The 17,141-nt window shown below is 50.1% G+C and overlaps 1 protein-coding gene across 3 annotated transcripts in view; it reads left to right on the forward strand.

Moving 5' to 3' along the window:
* The window catches only part of mlip (muscular LMNA-interacting protein), a 42,455-nt gene that overhangs the window by 15,550 nt on the left and 9,764 nt on the right, over positions 1-17,141 (forward strand). Inside the window, exons 2-8 of one of the 3 annotated variants that reach the window (XR_014768802.1) lie at positions 159-284; positions 2,790-2,939; positions 3,586-5,716; positions 6,120-6,191; positions 7,228-7,299; positions 15,202-15,261; positions 16,779-16,823. Coding sequence is in view for 2 of the 3 variants with exons in the window: in XM_084709028.1 (XP_084565154.1) it covers positions 159-284; positions 2,790-2,939; positions 3,586-5,628; positions 6,120-6,191; positions 7,228-7,299; positions 15,202-15,261; positions 16,779-16,823 (2,568 nt within the window). In the remaining variant the exon portion in view is untranslated. Of the gene's footprint in view, positions 1-158; positions 339-2,789; positions 2,940-3,585; positions 5,717-6,119; positions 6,192-7,227; positions 7,300-15,201; positions 15,262-16,778; positions 16,824-17,141 lie in introns of those variants that run through there. The other 2 variants (XM_084709028.1, XM_084709029.1) reach the window with 2 other exon arrangements.

Below are 17,141 nucleotides of genomic sequence, written 5' to 3' on the forward strand. Positions count from 1 at the left end.
GACTGCAAGGGTTTTAGACTGGAGGGTTTCCTCAGGACTGGATTTTAAATGGGTGTAATATTTTAATGAACCTTTCTGGATTTCTAATGTTAAAGGGAATTGGCCTAATTTCTCTCCCTCTCTCCCTCTCTCCCTCTCTCTCTGTCTCTCTACCCCAGGCTATCCAGGGAGAGTCTTCCTCACAGCTCCGCCAGTTCACATTAGTGCCTGTGGAGTGGAGAATACCAATTCAAAACGTTGTGTGGAAGCAGGGAAAAGGACATCTTACAAGACAGGCTGATGAGGTACACTAGCTGCAACTGTTCTGCCTGCGTCTCTGAACATCTTCCTCGTTGGCGGTAAACAAAGTTCCCCCCTGCCCAGAGCTAACTCAGCAACAAAACTCCAGCCTTCTCCAACTTCCTTCTCCAACACCCTCACATTTTCTACCTCCCAATCCTACCTGCTGGATTTTAAAGGCAATTATAAATCATTCACCCTCCCAGACACCCAGTCCACACTTTAATTGAGTCTTAGGTAATGTGTGATCCTGCTCTCTTAATTGAGCTAATATTTCACACCAATCTGGCACCTGTGAAGTCCTGTGCAATTACTTCTTCCCAGCTTGAGACTGTTAGATTGGTTTAATTCAGGCATCCATAAAGCCGTGCTTGTGATCCTCACCAGAGAAAAGACCAACTGGCCTTCTTAACACAGACACTGACAGCACATATATGGCAGAGTAGGACAGTGCAGGTAGGGAAAGAAATCCCTCTGTAGGTCATGAAAACTGTGATGAATGTGGTATATTATGCAAATGATTTGATTCAAATACTGATGTAAAAATCAAATTAACATTAAATGTATTTTTATCTCTGACATTAACATTTACATTACATTTGCATTTAGCTGATGCTTTTATCCAAAGCCACTTCTTAAAGAGAGCTTTACAAAAGTGCATAGGTCACTGATCATAACAACGAGACAGTGTACCTGTGGGGAAAAAAAGCAACAATATATTACACAGCAAGTACAGCAAGTACAGTAGTTTTAAGTCAATTACAACTAACCAACAAGAGCAACAAGTTCCTCAATATGAGTAATTGTGATCTTGGGGAAACTAATATCAGGTCCAGCAAATCATTCGTATGTGCCGTTGTACTCCCAGAACAAGTGAGTCTTCAGCCTTTTCTTGAAGGTGTAGAGACAATATCTCTGATGGAGGTGGGGAGTTGATTCCACCATTGGAGGGCCAGACAGGAGAAGAGCTTGTGTTGGGACCGGGCGCTCTGGAGCGGTGGGACCACCAGGTGGTTTTCAGAAAAAGACCGTAGGTGGCGGGAGGGGGGGTGTAAGGCTGGAGGAGAGAATTGATGTAGTTGGGTGCAGTCCCGTTCACCGCTCGGAAGGTCAGTACCAGGGTCTTGAATCTGATACGGGCCGTGATGGGAAGCCAGTGGAGGGAGATGAGGTGCAAGGTAACATGGAAGTGTCTCGGTAGATTGAAGACCAGGCGATCGGATTGCGCATGCTGGGAGACCAGAGAGCAGTGAGTTGCAGCAGTCCAACTTTGAGAGGACAAGTGCTTGGACTAGCAGCTGGGTGGAGTGCTCAGACAGGTATCTCCTGATCTTTCGGATGTTGTAGAAGGTGAATCTACACGACCGGGAGACTGCAGCAACGTGGGCCGATGTAGTCCTCTTCCAATTTGATTATTCAACCTTGAAGATAACATTTCATGTGTTTATTAGGGTAAAAGACCTAGAAGTAAAACAGTATACTGCAGACTTAGCGTCATTACGAAAGTTACTATCACCTTCACCAGTCACACAGGTTCTGCCTAGCTAATATTCCACACTAACAAAATATCTTGTGCAATTGATTTATTTGTATTTCGATCTGTCTGTTTTTCTAAACAGTGACAATGATGTGTCAGTAGTTCTTTCCACTGTGACACAGGCTGCGTTTGTCGTACCCTGTGTCTACGTACCTCTCGTAACGTCAGCGTCTAACTCTCCTCAGAGACGTATGGGACGTATGGGACGTATGCTGCATGCTTCACTCACACCCCTGTGACAGGCATGTGCCTGAGCATGTGATGGGTGCATGTGAGACATGTGTTTCACTGTGACATCCAGTCAGCCAGCCAGCAAGCCAGCCAAGCGGACAGTCAGCTAGTCACCCAGCCAGGGGACAGTCAGCTAGTCACCCAGCCAGGGGCCAGTCCCCTAGTCACCCAGCCAGGGGACAGTCCCCTAGTCACCCAGCCAGGGGACAGTCCCCTAGTCACCCAGCCAGGGGACAGTCCCCTAGTCACCCAGCCAGGGGACAGTCCCCTAGTCTCCCAGCCAGGGGACAGTCCCCTAGTCTCCCAGCCAGGGGACAGTCAGCTAGTCACCCAGCCAGGGGACAGTCAGCTAGTCACCCAGCCAGGGGACAGTCCCCTAGTCTCCCAGCCAGGGGACAATCAGCTAGTCACCCAGCCAGGGGACAGTCCCCTAGTCACCCAGCCAGGGGACAGTCAGCTAGTCACCCAGCCAGGGGCCAGTCAGCTAGTCACCCAGCCAGGGGACAGTCAGCTAGTCACCCAGCCAGGGGACAGTCAGCTAGTCACCCAACCAGGGGACAGTCAGCTAGTCACCCAGCCAGGGGACAGTCAGCTAGTCACCCAGCCAGAGCGGGAACCGTCACTCTGGGACTGTCAGGAAGTTAGAGTCAGGGCGTCTCAGATTACACTGCCAGCCTGCCTGGCTGCCCCCGCCCTCACATTCTCCCCCTCTCTCCCCCCCTCTCCCCCTCCCTGGCGTCAGAACCCCGCCACTCTGGCGAGGAAGGAGAGAGAGAGCATAACCGACAGCATGCTGTCTGACGGAGGACTGTACAAGGCGGAGGTGGTGTTCATAGGAGACCCGGAGGTGTTGGGCTCCACCGGCGGGCCCAGGCAGGAGCCTCTCCCTCAGGTTAGTGTCTGCTCCTCCTCACCTCACCTCTCCTGAGCGTGGGCATGGCTGTTCCAGCCCAGCTCTCCTCACGCCCTCTGTCTGCTGGTCGGCTCTACCCTCCCACTCCTGCCACGCTGGAGACCGAGTTGAGACCTCGACAGAGCTACGTGCTGCGTGTGTGCCGTGGACTGGACAGAATAGGCGGGTCCAGCTGAGAAAATAGCAACGCCGTCAGTGTAATCACTCTCAACCGCTCCGGATGATTGGCAATCTTAATTGAGTGTGAGGAGAACTTGGAATAGCGCTGTCAATCACACAGTATCAACTATATCTTATTAACCATGAATCTAACTTTTTAGGATGCATTTGACTAGGTTGGATAACTTTGTGTACTACCTAGAGGGTAGTACACTACCTAGGGGGAAGTACACTACTTAGGGCGTTGTACATACCTTAGCCTCTGATATGATATTTACCGCAATCTAAGCTCTTGGTCGAGGGTCTCTATAAACAGTACATGTTCCACAAATAGAACTTAAGTAACTGGATCTAAGAAACCCAGTTGAACACACACGCAAGTTTTAAAAGTTTGGTGTCCACAATATGCTGTCGTTCAAATATCGAGTCATATTTTATTTTTCCAACCTCTCTGCTCTCTCCTCAGTGTAACCCTGCTGATCACATGACCCTTCCCCCACCCTCTCCCCCAATCAGAGCTCAACCGGGACACACAGCCCCCAATGTGGTCGCTGCTATGGAAACAGCAGTTAGCGAGCGAGGGGGCGTTCCTGCGTGGGGTCCCCGAGCCCCGGCCCTGGCGGAGGTCAGTCAGGGTCTAAACACAGCCCGTGAGTCAGAGAGAAGCAGCCCCTCCCCAGATCTGTACCCCACCCCGGGCTCCTCCAGGGAGTCCGTCCTGTCAGAGGGCTGGGACGGAGACCCCGGCTGGGGCCGGAGTTGGTGGGCCCTGCCCCCGGTGTCACCAGAGCCCTCCTCCCGCTTCTCCCCCTTCTCCCCCAGCCGCACTGTCTCCCCCTGCTCCTCCGTCAGGTCTGGAACCTTCTCTCCCACCGTGGTGCGCCTGAGGAGACACGCCCTGGCTCCCGGCTCCCGCCTCTTCCACATGCCCCCGCCCTCCGACCCCCCCTGCGGGGACAGCCCCTGCCCCCTCTCCCCACGCGCCCGGCACCGCCCCCCACCCACCCGCCTCTCCCTGCTCACCGCCATCCTCAGGAAGGGTCGCCTGCCCGTGCTGTCCTCCCCCCACCAGAGGCCCTACACCCCCTGCTGGCCCATCAACCCGCTCAGCCTGTCCACCTGCAAGGCCTGCTCTGCAGCCTCCAGCCTGGCCTCCATCCATCTGGAGCTCTCCTCCAGGGGCACGCCCCCGACCTCCCCTCCCAGCCCGGCCCACGGCCATTGTTGTGGGGACGGGAGGGTAGTGGCGCCCCCTGGTGGCGGTCCTCCTCTCACCTCCACAGACAGACACTCAGAAGGACAGGGGCAGGATAGGGGAGGGCTCTATGGGAAGTTCACTCGATCATCTCCTATCCCAGCTCCGCTGTCTCCCCTCCCTCCTCCTCTTCCTCCTTCTCTTCCTCCTCCTCTTCCTCCTTCTCTTCCTCCTTCTCTTCCTCTTTCTCTTCCTCCTCCTCTTCCTCCTCCTCTTCCTCCTTCTCTTCCTCCTTCTCTTCCTCCTTCTCTTCCTCCTTCTCTTCCTCCTCCTCTTCCTCCTTCTCTTCCTCCTTCTCTTTCTCCTTCTCTTTCTCCTTCTCTTCCTCGCCTGCCTTTCTCTCCTGACCTGCCCGAGTCTTCACTCCCTCCCTCCTCCTCCTCCTCGTCCTCCAGCCTCAGACCCAGACAGCCTCCTGAGCCGGACTGCTCCCCCCAGACTGCTGTGGCCCAGATCTCTTTTCCACATCCGTGTTCACCAGGAGCCAGACTTCTAACTCCTGAGAACACACCAATTAACCCACAGCAGGACAGGAATCACCAGAAACCTGGTCCTCCACTCCACTCCTCCCATCCCAAGCTGTTCTGCTGGTCCCCTCAACTAATCAACACTCCAGGAGCCCCTGGATCCCCGGCCTCCAGCCTCACCAGCCTCACAGGCCTCGGGGCTCACTCTTTGCTCTCCAGGCTGCACCATGCCTCTCCAATCCCCACTCCTCTTCCCTCTTTCCGCTCCTGTCCAGCTCTGGCTCCCCCTTCCTTCTCCTCCGCCCTCCCACGCCCCCCTTCTCCGGCCGCCTCCCCCCTCCCAGCCCAGCCTCGTCCAGCCTCCACCCCCCCCGTGGCCCGGCCACTCTTCTCCGACTCGCACATCAACACTGCTCCACGCCAGGGGCGAGGCCAACAAACACCTTCCCTGTTGTTCCAGAACGGTCTCTCAGACCGTCCACAGTGGCGCAAGCCTGCCCCTCACAGTCTGACAGCCCCCCCAGCCCCCTCCTCCCTTCCCCGGGCCTACAGCCTGTCCCCCTCCCGCTACACCCCCCTCGTGTTCCCTGGCTCTCAGTCTCCCGACCTCCACATCTCCCGGCCCTCGCCCTCAGCCACGCCAGACCGCCTCACCCTCTCCCCCTCGCCCGCACCCTCCTCCCGCACCCTCACCCTGTCCCCCTCTGCGTCACTGCGCTCCACCCCCTCGCCCCGACCAGGCAGTGCCCTGTCTGACTGCTCCGACAGGGAGGGTGCAAAGAGAAAGGTAGCTATCCTGCATGCTGGCACGCTGGCAACATCTCTGATTGCATGGCACCCTGCATGCTGCCATCAAAACACTCCAGGAAAACAAGGTAGTCCATGCTTTCCTGATGGAAGCATACATAAACAGTCTGGCGATAGTAACGTTTACACTGTCTGTCCACCTCCCCCAGCAGTTGATTCTGCATGCTGACCAGCCTAAGCGGAAGACACATCCATTTCAGTCGAGTCACATAATCGTGTTGTTGTTGTGCTGCTTGTTGAGGCCTGATGTGTTGATTGTGTTCTCTGACGTGCTTGTCTTCAGCTTATTTCTGCGAAAGCTCGGATGAACCAAAGCTATTTAAGCAGTTCCAGCACGACAAGGCCCACTGAAGCTGTGCCAATATGTGTTTATCTAAGAATTACTCCGAAATCCTTTTCCTTTCCTTAAGAATCATTCTTATTTCCCTCTTCCCTCCCTCATCTCTCTCTCTGTCTCTCTCTAAACTCCAGCCACACAAGATCAAGCTGAGCTACAAAGCCCTCGCTGCGATTCCAACCAACACCCTCTTGTTGGACCAACAGGTGAGCTCTTGCACGGTTCCAGATTTAATCTGTTTCATCACGCTCGTCTCACCGACCAGCGGCCAGAATCGTCAGCCAGGAACACGAGTCCTGGGTGTCTGGAGAGCCCCACGTCTTAACAGAGCAGACATCTCTTAACTGCTCTTTGAGGCAGCTCAGAGCAGCTCAGAGCATGCCCTAGCATCTCCTGTTCAGGATCAACGCCAAACCCTTGTGTGTACGCCATCTGTGGGATGGTGAAACGAGAAGCCCCTCAGTTGAACACGGTGTGAATGAGTCCTGTGAGTTTGTGTTGTGGCTCAGAAATGGCATGTCTCCGATGTGAAGTGATTTGAATGTGATGATGTGTTCACATGTCACGTGATGAATGTTCACAATATGGACTTCTTCTTTTTGGCTACCCACAATGCTATGGGGCTGAAAGCGTCTGCTAAATGAATAAAATGTAAATGTGATGAAGTGCTGACAATGCTGGAACGTAAACCGGGACAGAAGCATCACACTGAGCACGGTTCTTCCTCCCTGCCAGAGACACACACATTTGTCTCAACAGTGTCTGACAGGTTTAATTGCACCGGGAGCATGGGAACTAATTAAATGAAGAAATGGAATACGCACCACTGGATAATTCACAGATATCCTCTAAAATAACATTCTCCAACTCTCTCAGGCTATTTTACAGCTGAAATCCCTGCCATTGAATCGAAACTGTGCACACTTGTGCAGCATACAAATCCTTCTAATCTTAAACGTGATGAAGAACCCGTGTCTGTGTGTGATGTGGACGCCTGTGTCTGTCTGTGTGTGTGTCTGTCTGTGTCTGTGTGTGATGTCTGTGTGTGTCTGTGTGTGATGTCTGTGTGTGTCTGTGTGTGTCTGTCTGTGTCTGTCTGTGTCTGTGTGTGTCTGTGTGTGTCTTTGTGTCTGTGTCTGTCTGTGTGTGTCTGTCTGTGTCTGTGTGTCTGTCTGTGTGTGTCGGTGTGTCTGTGTCTGTGTGTGATGTGGACATCCGTCTGAACATCCGTTTTCCCTACAGGCCATCGACGACTCCGTGGAGACGCAGGGAGACCACTGGGACAGACTGCCCATCGAGGATACTCATGTTGAGGTAGGATAGAGCAAAAACAGGCCTACCGCCAGGCTTACAGGGTATAGGTTGCTGTCTGTTTGTAAGCTAAGAGAAAGAGCAGTTAAGAGATGTCAACAGTGAGGTTTGGAGTAGGATGAGGGTGTCAGAGACAGAGAAAGACAGAGAGAGAGACAGAGAGACAGACAGAAAGAGACAGACAGAGACAGACAGACAGACAGACAGAGACAGAGAGAGAGTCCAGGGTGCCTGTAACTTCATGGTCCATCATCTGTAGCATCACTGATTTCCCTTCAGACAGTTGGAGTGTTTTGTGTTTTCCAAAGCTAATAACTCTGTGTGCATAAATACAACACGCCTATCATTGCATGACTTTTCCTCAGCATGCGTCATAAGTATATGTCCTGAGGTTTAGAATGTACTAAAACACAACAACCATGTTTTACCAGTCAGTACACCTTCTACCACGAGCACAATGGACGCAAAAATGCTAAGTGAATGTACACATGGGAGTGATTAGGCTCACCTTGGTATTTAGGCTGTTTTTAAATGCAAACAGTGCAATCATATGTAGCGATTTGGCAGACCACTGCAGAACTTGAAGGGAGAAGTGGATTCCTGACGGCCCCATGTTAAACTCCTCTTTCTATTACGTTCTCAGCTCTTTATTAAAGGAGCACAACTCGTGGAATATGAGTCACAACGTTTTAGGAATTAAAAATCACTCCACGCTTAACACAGAGCTGCTCCTCTGTAGCAGAGCAGTGTCAGGATGAAACGATCTGCGCTAAAACCTTGGTAGCGTTAGCCTTAATGAACTGGGTAAACCTGAGGTCCCAGCTTCCCTAACGCGCTGAGCTACGTGGACACTGTCTAGCTGGTTTGGTGCTGCAGGTGCACCACTGGGTCTGTCAGGCGAAGCCTAGTTCAGGCATGGCACTTGGGCAGCTCGCGTTATCTCACCCATCGCCGTGTTCTCAGGCCACGCGTGTCTCAAGTAGCACACGTGTTCTGCATGCCCTTACAAAAAAGAAGTCTACTTCAAGTTGATTTTGTAAGTATACTTAGTATAAAAATATACTGTTATCATGTAACTTAAAGTACTAGCAGTGTACTTATTTATATACTTTTTTTGTACTTTGTAAACTGAATTGGCCCACTTTTTAGATCATTTAGTACCCTTTAAAGTACACTTATAGTGTATTTCAAGGTTTACTTTTGAATACTGCAAAGTAGCCTATGTAGTGCACTTTCAGTTCATCAAGTATACTTCCTAAAGTACTTCAAAGTATACTTTGAATTACTCTAAAGTAACCTGTGTAGTGCACTTTTAGTTCATGAAGTATACTTCCTCAAGTACTTTAAAGTATACTTTGCAGTACTTTCAAGTGCACTTTCATTCAATGTAAGTACTTAGAAGTAAACTTCTAAATTTAATTTCACTATTACTTACTGATATCTTAAAATGTTTAGGGGCCCCTCAAACACCTCAGACGCCTCAGATCTTAAAGTCACTTGGCAAGAACGGGGTCCTCGCAACATATTACTGCAGATTCTTAGCTGAAACAAGCTATTCACTACGTAAGCGTTGCCTGTGCAAGAATCCAGCTGTTCTTATGAAATGTAACAGTCATTTAACTCATGGTTACAATGGTAAACCAGCACAACAATGACAATTACCTCATGCTCTGGTCCTCCTCAACTAAGAAGGTGTACATCATAGAGCTGACTGTGCCCTGGGAGGACGCTGTAGAGGAGGCCTACAAACGAAAGAGCCTTAAGTACGCTGAGCTGGCAGCTGATGCTGAGCAACGTGGCCGGAAAGCCAAAGTTTGCCCCGTGGAAGTCGGCTGCAGAGGCTTTGTGGGTAAGACAACTTACCAGGCTGCTTAGGGATTTGGGAATTCGAGGCCAAGCCCAACGCCAAGCCATCAAAGCCCTCTGAAGTGCTGGTGAGGAGGAGAGACACCACCTGGGCCCCAAAATAGCATCTGTGGGGCAGAAGGATTGAAGCAGAGGGGGGCAGAAGGGTTAAAGCAGAGGGGGGCAGAAGGATTGAAGCAGAGGGGGGCAGAAGGGTTAAAGCAGAGGGGGGCAGAAGGATTGAAGCAGAGGGGGGCAGAAGGGTTAAAGCAGAGGGAGGGGGGCAGAAGGATTGAAGCAGAGGGGGGCAGAAGGGTTAAAGCAGAGGGAGGGGGGCAGAAGGGTTAAAGCGGAGGGAGGGGGGCAGAAGGGTTAAAGCAGAGGGGGCAGAAGGGTTAAAGCAGAGGGCGGCACATCTGGGACGCCAGGTGTTGCCCTTGAGCCCTCTGGGGGTGTTGTGGGCCTATCATGGAAACACCGGGGAAGGAGGGTGCCCACCTGATGACTCCAATGGGGCCTTTTGTCCCACAGACAGCACCATGACTCTTACCCGGAAACCCCTTCGCATGTCTGCGTCAACCCACTTGACATCTCAGGAGTGCAAATCAACCGGGGATTGTAAGACCTAGTCCTAAAACAGAACTGAACCACGCAACAAAACATTACATTCTAAGCAGACACATTTAAAAAACGAAATTCATGAAGTTACATTTGTATTTCGAACAAACGGCAAACTTATCAGCAAACACAGACACATTTTAACACTCTTTACCGCCTTGCATCATGGGAATTGACTAGCCAATGAGCCATGCTATCTTCATTATTTCACGTTGTCATTTAATTCTTCAGTCAGTTTGACAGTATAACCTTCAACTGCATAATGCAACCCTTCTGTCTGCTTCTTTCTCAAGTAGCTTTTTCATTTTTTTCCATTAATACTCCAATTAACAATTATTAGTATAAGATTATAGGGCTTCAGAATGTTTTGGCAGTAATTAGGGTTACAGCTTCAATACCAAAAGAGATTCAATGTGCAATGCATAATAGATTTTCATAGACATTAATAACTAGAATGAGATGGATCTAAAAAATGTAACCTGTAATGTACTTCAATATTATTTGGACTGTTTTTGCTGTATAAAAATTGAAAACGTACATCCTACTCCAAAATAAATATATACCATTTTCTGATTCGAAGCATACTTTTAAAAATTATATCAAGTGAACTATTTTCATAGCATACTTAAAAGTACATCAAAAGTGAACTATTTTCTAAGCATACTTCTTAAAAGTATATCAAAAGTGAACTAAAAGTGTATCATCCGTATTTTAGTATACTTATAGTATACTTTAATGTTCTTGTTTTTTGTAAGGGCACTGCTGCCACCCACCACCGTCCCCTTCACCCCCATGTGATCTGTCTGTTCTCCCCGTGGGGGATTGAACTCGCTGCTCCCTGCCTCATGTCATGCATGCTGCAGTGAAGGCAGGGAGCGCTTCCCCATGTACAACCAACCCGCCAAAGTCAAACCTGTTTTCATGCATTTGAATACATGGGGAAATGTATGACGGGAGTGTCTTGACTGAGCTGGGATGTGTTTGTGTCCAGATGTGCTCCCCCGCTCATCTCAGACAGCAGAGTGAGGAGCTGTACTGTGTTTGTGTCCAGATGTGCTCCCCCGCTCATCTCAGACAGCAGAGTGAGGAGCTGTACTGTGTTTGTGTCCAGATGTGCTCCCCCGCTCATCTCAGACAGCAGAGTGAGGAGCTGTACTGTGTTTGTGTCCAGATGTGCTCCCCCGCTCATCTCAGACAGCAGAGTGAGGAGCTGTACTGTGTTTGTGTCCAGATGTGCTCCCCCGCTCATCTCAGACAGCAGAGTGAGGAGCTGTACTGTGTTTGTGTCCAGATGTGCTCCCCCGCTCATCTCAGACAGCAGAGTGAGGAGCTGTACTGTGTTTGTGTCCAGATGTGCTCCCCCGCTCATCTCAGACAGCAGGGTGAGGAGCTGTACTGTGTTTGTGTCCAGATGTGCTCCCCCGCTCATCTCAGACAGCAGAGTGAGGAGCTGTACTGTGTTTGTGTCCAGATGTGCTCCCCCGCTCATCTCAGACAGCAGAGTGAGGAGCTGTACTGTGTTTGTGTCCAGATGTGCTCCCCCGCTCATCTCAGACAGCAGAGTGAGGAGCTGTACTGTGTTTGTGTCCAGATGTGCTCCCCCGCTCATCTCAGACAGCAGAGTGAGGAGCTGTACTGTGTTTGTGTCCAGATGTGCTCCCCCGCTCATCTCAGACAGCAGAGTGAGGAGCTGTACTGTGTTTGTGTCCAGATGTGCTCCCCCGCTCATCTCAGACAGCAGAGTGAGGAGCTGTACTGTGTTTGTGTCCAGATGTGCTCCCCCGCTCATCTCAGACAGCAGAGTGAGGAGCTGTACTGTGTTTGTGTCCAGATGTGCTCCCCCGCTCATCTCAGACAGCAGAGTGAGGAGCTGTACTGTGTTTGTGTCCAGATGTGCTCCCCCGCTCATCTCAGACAGCAGAGTGAGGAGCTGTACTGTGTTTGTGTCCAGATGTGCTCCCCCGCTCATCTCAGACAGCAGAGTGAGGAGCTGTACTGTGTTTGTGTCCAGATGTGCTCCCCCGCTCATCTCAGACAGCAGAGTGAGGAGCTGTACTGTGTTTGTGTCCAGATGTGCTCCCCCGCTCATCTCAGACAGCAGAGTGAGGAGCTGTACTGTGTTTGTGTCCAGATGTGCTCCCCCGCTCATCTCAGACAGCAGAGTGAGGAGCTGTACTGTGTTTGTGTCCAGATGTGCTCCCCCGCTCATCTCAGACAGCAGAGTGAGGAGCTGTACTGTGTTTGTGTCCAGATGTGCTCCCCCGCTCATCTCAGACAGCAGAGTGAGGAGCTGTACTGTGTTTGTGTCCAGATGTGCTCCCCCGCTCATCTCAGACAGCAGAGTGAGGAGCTGTACTGTGTTTGTGTCCAGATGTGCTCCCCCGCTCATCTCAGACAGCAGAGTGAGGAGCTGTACTGTGTTTGTGTCCAGATGTGCTCCCCCGCTCATCTCAGACAGCAGAGTGAGGAGCTGTACTGTGTTTGTGTCCAGATGTGCTCCCCCGCTCATCTCAGACAGCAGAGTGAGGAGCTGTACTGTGTTTGTGTCCAGATGTGCTCCCCCGCTCATCTCAGACAGCAGAGTGAGGAGCTGTACTGTGTTTGTGTCCAGATGTGCTCCCCCGCTCATCTCAGACAGCAGAGTGAGGAGCTGTACTGTGTTTGTGTCCAGATGTGCTCCCCCGCTCATCTCAGACAGCAGAGTGAGGAGCTGTACTGTGTTTGTGTCCAGATGTGCTCCCCCGCTCATCTCAGACAGCAGAGTGAGGAGCTGTACTGTGTTTGTGTCCAGATGTGCTCCCCCGCTCATCTCAGACAGCAGAGTGAGGAGCTGTACTGTGTTTGTGTCCAGATGTGCTCCCCCGCTCATCTCAGACAGCAGAGTGAGGAGCTGTACTGTGTTTGTGTCCAGATGTGCTCCCCCGCTCATCTCAGACAGCAGAGTGAGGAGCTGTACTGTGTTTGTGTCCAGATGTGCTCCCCCGCTCATCTCAGACAGCAGAGTGAGGAGCTGTACTGTGTTTGTGTCCAGATGTGCTCCCCCGCTCATCTCAGACAGCAGAGTGAGGAGCTGTACTGTGTTTGTGTCCAGATGTGCTCCCCCGCTCATCTCAGACAGCAGAGTGAGGAGCTGTACTGTGTTTGTGTCCAGATGTGCTCCCCCGCTCATCTCAGACAGCAGAGTGAGGAGCTGTACTGTGTTTGTGTCCAGATGTGCTCCCCCGCTCATCTCAGACAGCAGAGTGAGGAGCTGTACTGTGTTTGTGTCCAGATGTGCTCCCCCGCTCATCTCAGACAGCAGAGTGAGGAGCTGTACTGTGTTTGTGTCCAGATGTGCTCCCCCGCTCATCTCAGACAGCAGAGTGAGGAGCTGTACTGTGTTTGTGTCCAGATGTGCTCCCCCGCTCATCTCAGACAGCAGAGTGAGGAGCTGTACTGTGTTTGTGTCCAGATGTGCTCCCCCGCTCATCTCAGACAGCAGAGTGAGGAGCTGTACTGTGTTTGTGTCCAGATGTGCTCCCCCGCTCATCTCAGACAGCAGAGTGAGGAGCTGTACTGTGTTTGTGTCCAGATGTGCTCCCCCGCTCATCTCAGACAGCAGAGTGAGGAGCTGTACTGTGTTTGTGTCCAGATGTGCTCCCCCGCTCATCTCAGACAGCAGAGTGAGGAGCTGTACTGTGTTTGTGTCCAGATGTGCTCCCCCGCTCATCTCAGACAGCAGAGTGAGGAGCTGTACTGTGTTTGTGTCCAGATGTGCTCCCCCGCTCATCTCAGACAGCAGAGTGAGGAGCTGTACTGTGTTTGTGTCCAGATGTGCTCCCCCGCTCATCTCAGACAGCAGAGTGAGGAGCTGTACGCCGTCATAGACACTGCAGGATCCCTTCCACTGGTGAGTTTCAGATCCTGGGGAACGCTTAGAGGTTCCAGTGTGATGACACGTCTCGTTTGTTTCATTGTTTCCTTAGTTTATATTTACCGATGCGACTCCCTGGACAGTCTCTTCAACACGGCATATTTCACAGTGTTCAGTCATTACCAGGAGTGTTCATATTACTTGCTGAGTGTTTTGATAGGTCCACTCTTGTGAAGTTGGAATAGCAACACTCCTGGTGTGAATGACTCCTGGTGTGAATGACTCCTGGTGTGAATGACTCCTGGTGTGAATGACTCCTGGTGTGAATGACTCCTGGTGTGAATGACTCCTGGTGTGAATGTGTCCACATAGCACAGAAGAGGCTCCGGGCAAACTTTGCGAGACAGCTGAACTCCCGAGATCAAAACCACATGAAATCTGTCTTGACTAGCTGCACTAGCGGGCGTGGTTGAAATGAGCTTGTGATAGACGGTGATAGACAGATGGATCATCCAATCACCTGCCAAAGGTGAAAATGCCTGCCCATTTTCAAACAGTTTCCGACAATGACTTCCCAGATGGACATGTGTAACAAACCATTTGGTGAGTCTGGCTAGCTCCGAGCACTTTGACTTGAAAATCTCTTCAGAAAGGCACCAGTGTCGTCCTTTTCAGTCAACTAATCAAATTAGATGGAGAGAGCTAGCAAGCAAACATAGAGAGCAAACCTTTCTGTATTGCACTGGGTAGACAAGGGCTTTATTCACAATCTTTGACATAGAAGGCCACACAGAAGGATCTACTCAGATCGAACATATTTACTAAAAATGGTGAGAACGCAAGCTACACTAGCGAGTGATTGAGAAGCTGCCAAGATATTGTTGTCATAGAAACAAAATGCATGATCGGTAAAAGCCCTTCCAGTGCCGAGATTAGGCGCTGCCCTGACGCACGCACAAGGGCCACCTGGACACAGGTCATGACTCAGTTTGCTGTGCAGTGGTCACAGGTTGGAAAAGGGTCAACTTTTGGTTGCTTATTGATCCTGTTTTCATCTCTCTGCCTTGTCATTTATGTCTCTCTATCTCTCGGGCCTCTATCTCCATTTGTATATTTCTCTCTCTCTCCATGTCTTTCTCCCACCACCTCTCTATCTCTGCTTCTCTCTGTCCATCTATCTCACTCTCCATCTTTCGGTCTCTCCATCTCTCGCTGCCTCACCTCTCCCTGTCTCCCTGTCTCACCTCTCCCTGTCTCCCTGCCTCACCTCTCCCTGTCTCCCTGCCTCACCTCTCCCTGTCTCCCTGCCTCACCTCTCCCTGTCTCCCTGCCTCACCTCTCCCTGTCTCCCTGCCTCACCTCTCCCTGTCTCCCTGCCTCACCTCTCCCTGTCTCCCTGCCTCACCTCTCCCTGTCTCCCTGCCTCACCTCTCCCTGTCTCCCTGCCTCACCTCTCCCTGTCTCCCTGCCTCACCTCTCCCTGTCTCCCTGCCTCACCTCTCCCTGTCTCCCTGCCTCACCTCTCCCTGTCTCCCTGCCTCCGTCTCTTCTTCTCTCCGTTCACATATTCCTCCTCTTCTGTTCTGCAGCGTAACCCCTCCCCTGCTCGCTGGAGCTCTCGAGAGTTCCTGGACAGAGGTGCAGTCAAGGTGAGCACTCCGCCAAACCCACAGTTTTACTTCACAGCATTTTTACACAACTCCACAGTAGAACCGTCAAATACTAATAACAGATATTGAGCTGCAGTTGGATTATGGTTGCATCACTGGAATAGGAAGTGTGCTATTAGGGGACACGATTGTAAAAATTATATGTTTACGTATTTCTACTTCAGCTGTTGTGCGGGCCTTTCCTGGCAAATGTTCCGGTGACAAATTATCAACATATAATATAGCTGCAAGCAGCAATGCGGGTTACTCCGCAAGATGGGAAAATATTATAAAAATGTACATTGTGGAAGACCGAGAATTGGACAACAAGAGAGAAAAACAACTTCATGTTTGGCCAACAACAATAGGCTGGATGGGGATTTGAGCTTATGAGCGTAAGGTTACAAGTCAGTGTCTCTATCCTCTCTGCTGCACACCAACTGTGGAGATTTTATGAAAAGAAAGGGCACAGTATTAGCTTTGGTCAGCTTTGGGACATAGTTAAGAAATGCTTGACATTTCAAGGTAAAATTGCATGAAATTGTGCATGACACTTCAGAATGATGTCATCTTGAAGCTAATAAGGTTTGAAAAACCATCAGTCCAAATTATATTTTGTTTATTGACACAAAGATATTGAGGCAATGTGTACATTTACATAAATACAACCCTTCAGCCATTTTGTATTGCATTTCTTATTCCATGTCACCCTATATAAAAACATGTGTTCTACACATCTGTAACACATTTCAAGTCAATTGGATCAATGGTTCATGAGGAGAAGGTTTTTGAAGGTTTAAATTTGGACAGTACAGCAAAATCTTTCATGGTGGACCTTAGGGGTCCTTGATTTTGTTCCCAATGAGAAATAAGGCATGTCTACCAATTTTCAGGCATTTTGGAGTAATAAGGCGCTGGGGAAATCACGTAGACTTTGGGCATGGCTTATAGCGCCTCCTATGGGCGTACTTGGGCCACTAGCTGTCTGGGAGTAGTGAGTGACCTGTTGTATAATTGGGCCAAATTTGAAAAAAATCTGGTTCCTCCTACCGGAGAAATATGCATCTGTCGATATGTCAACGTGTTTGTTTATCTGTCAGCCTGTTCATCTTGTGTTAATGTCAGGAAATGTCTATTGAACTGAATGCTCAATATATATATATATCAGTGTGATCCCAAATTTACCTGCCAACTACAAGGATGGCTTTAAATCAATTTCCATCAGAGTGAGTGCATGTATGTTTACATTTACATTACATTTGAGTCATTTAGCAGACGCTCCTATACAGAGCATAAGACATTCCCCCCAAGGCAAGTAGGGTGAAGTGCCTTGCCCAAGGACACAACACCATTGTCACAATATCATTTGAAGTGAACAGTGAACACAAAATGGATGGTCTTTGTGTTCATTATCATGTTTGATTAGTTCACACAACAGATGTAATGGCAGTTGATAGCAGGAAGGTCCTTCGACTGTTCCCTCCTCCTAATATGTGATCCTGTCTGTCTAAATGCAGCCCTGCACATCATCACCAAGATCAATGGGACGTGAAACTAAATATGTGAGTATAGGCGTCTCTGCATGGTTTTCTTGCAACTGACAAGTTTATAAGGAAAGAAACAATGCATGTTCTATACTGTGTTCCTCATAAACAAACTCCCCTGTCTGATGGAAGGAAACACTTCCACAAACCCGCCTGTTTGATTATGATTTCCTTTGATTATTTATTACCTGGCGTCAAATTCAGCCTTCTGATCTTCACATGTTGGCTTGATAGATGTATATAAGTAGCCCGCTGGTCTTCTTCATGAATCCCTGGCTGACAGGCTAGAATGAGCTGCTCTCTCTGCTCCCAGAGTCTGTTTGTTGTTCTGTTGAA

The sequence above is a fragment of the Hypomesus nipponensis genome, chromosome 11 (genome assembly GCF_054491055.1).
Source record: "Hypomesus nipponensis isolate SF chromosome 11, ASM5449105v1, whole genome shotgun sequence".
NCBI classification, from domain to species: Eukaryota; Metazoa; Chordata; class Actinopteri; order Osmeriformes; family Osmeridae; genus Hypomesus; species Hypomesus nipponensis.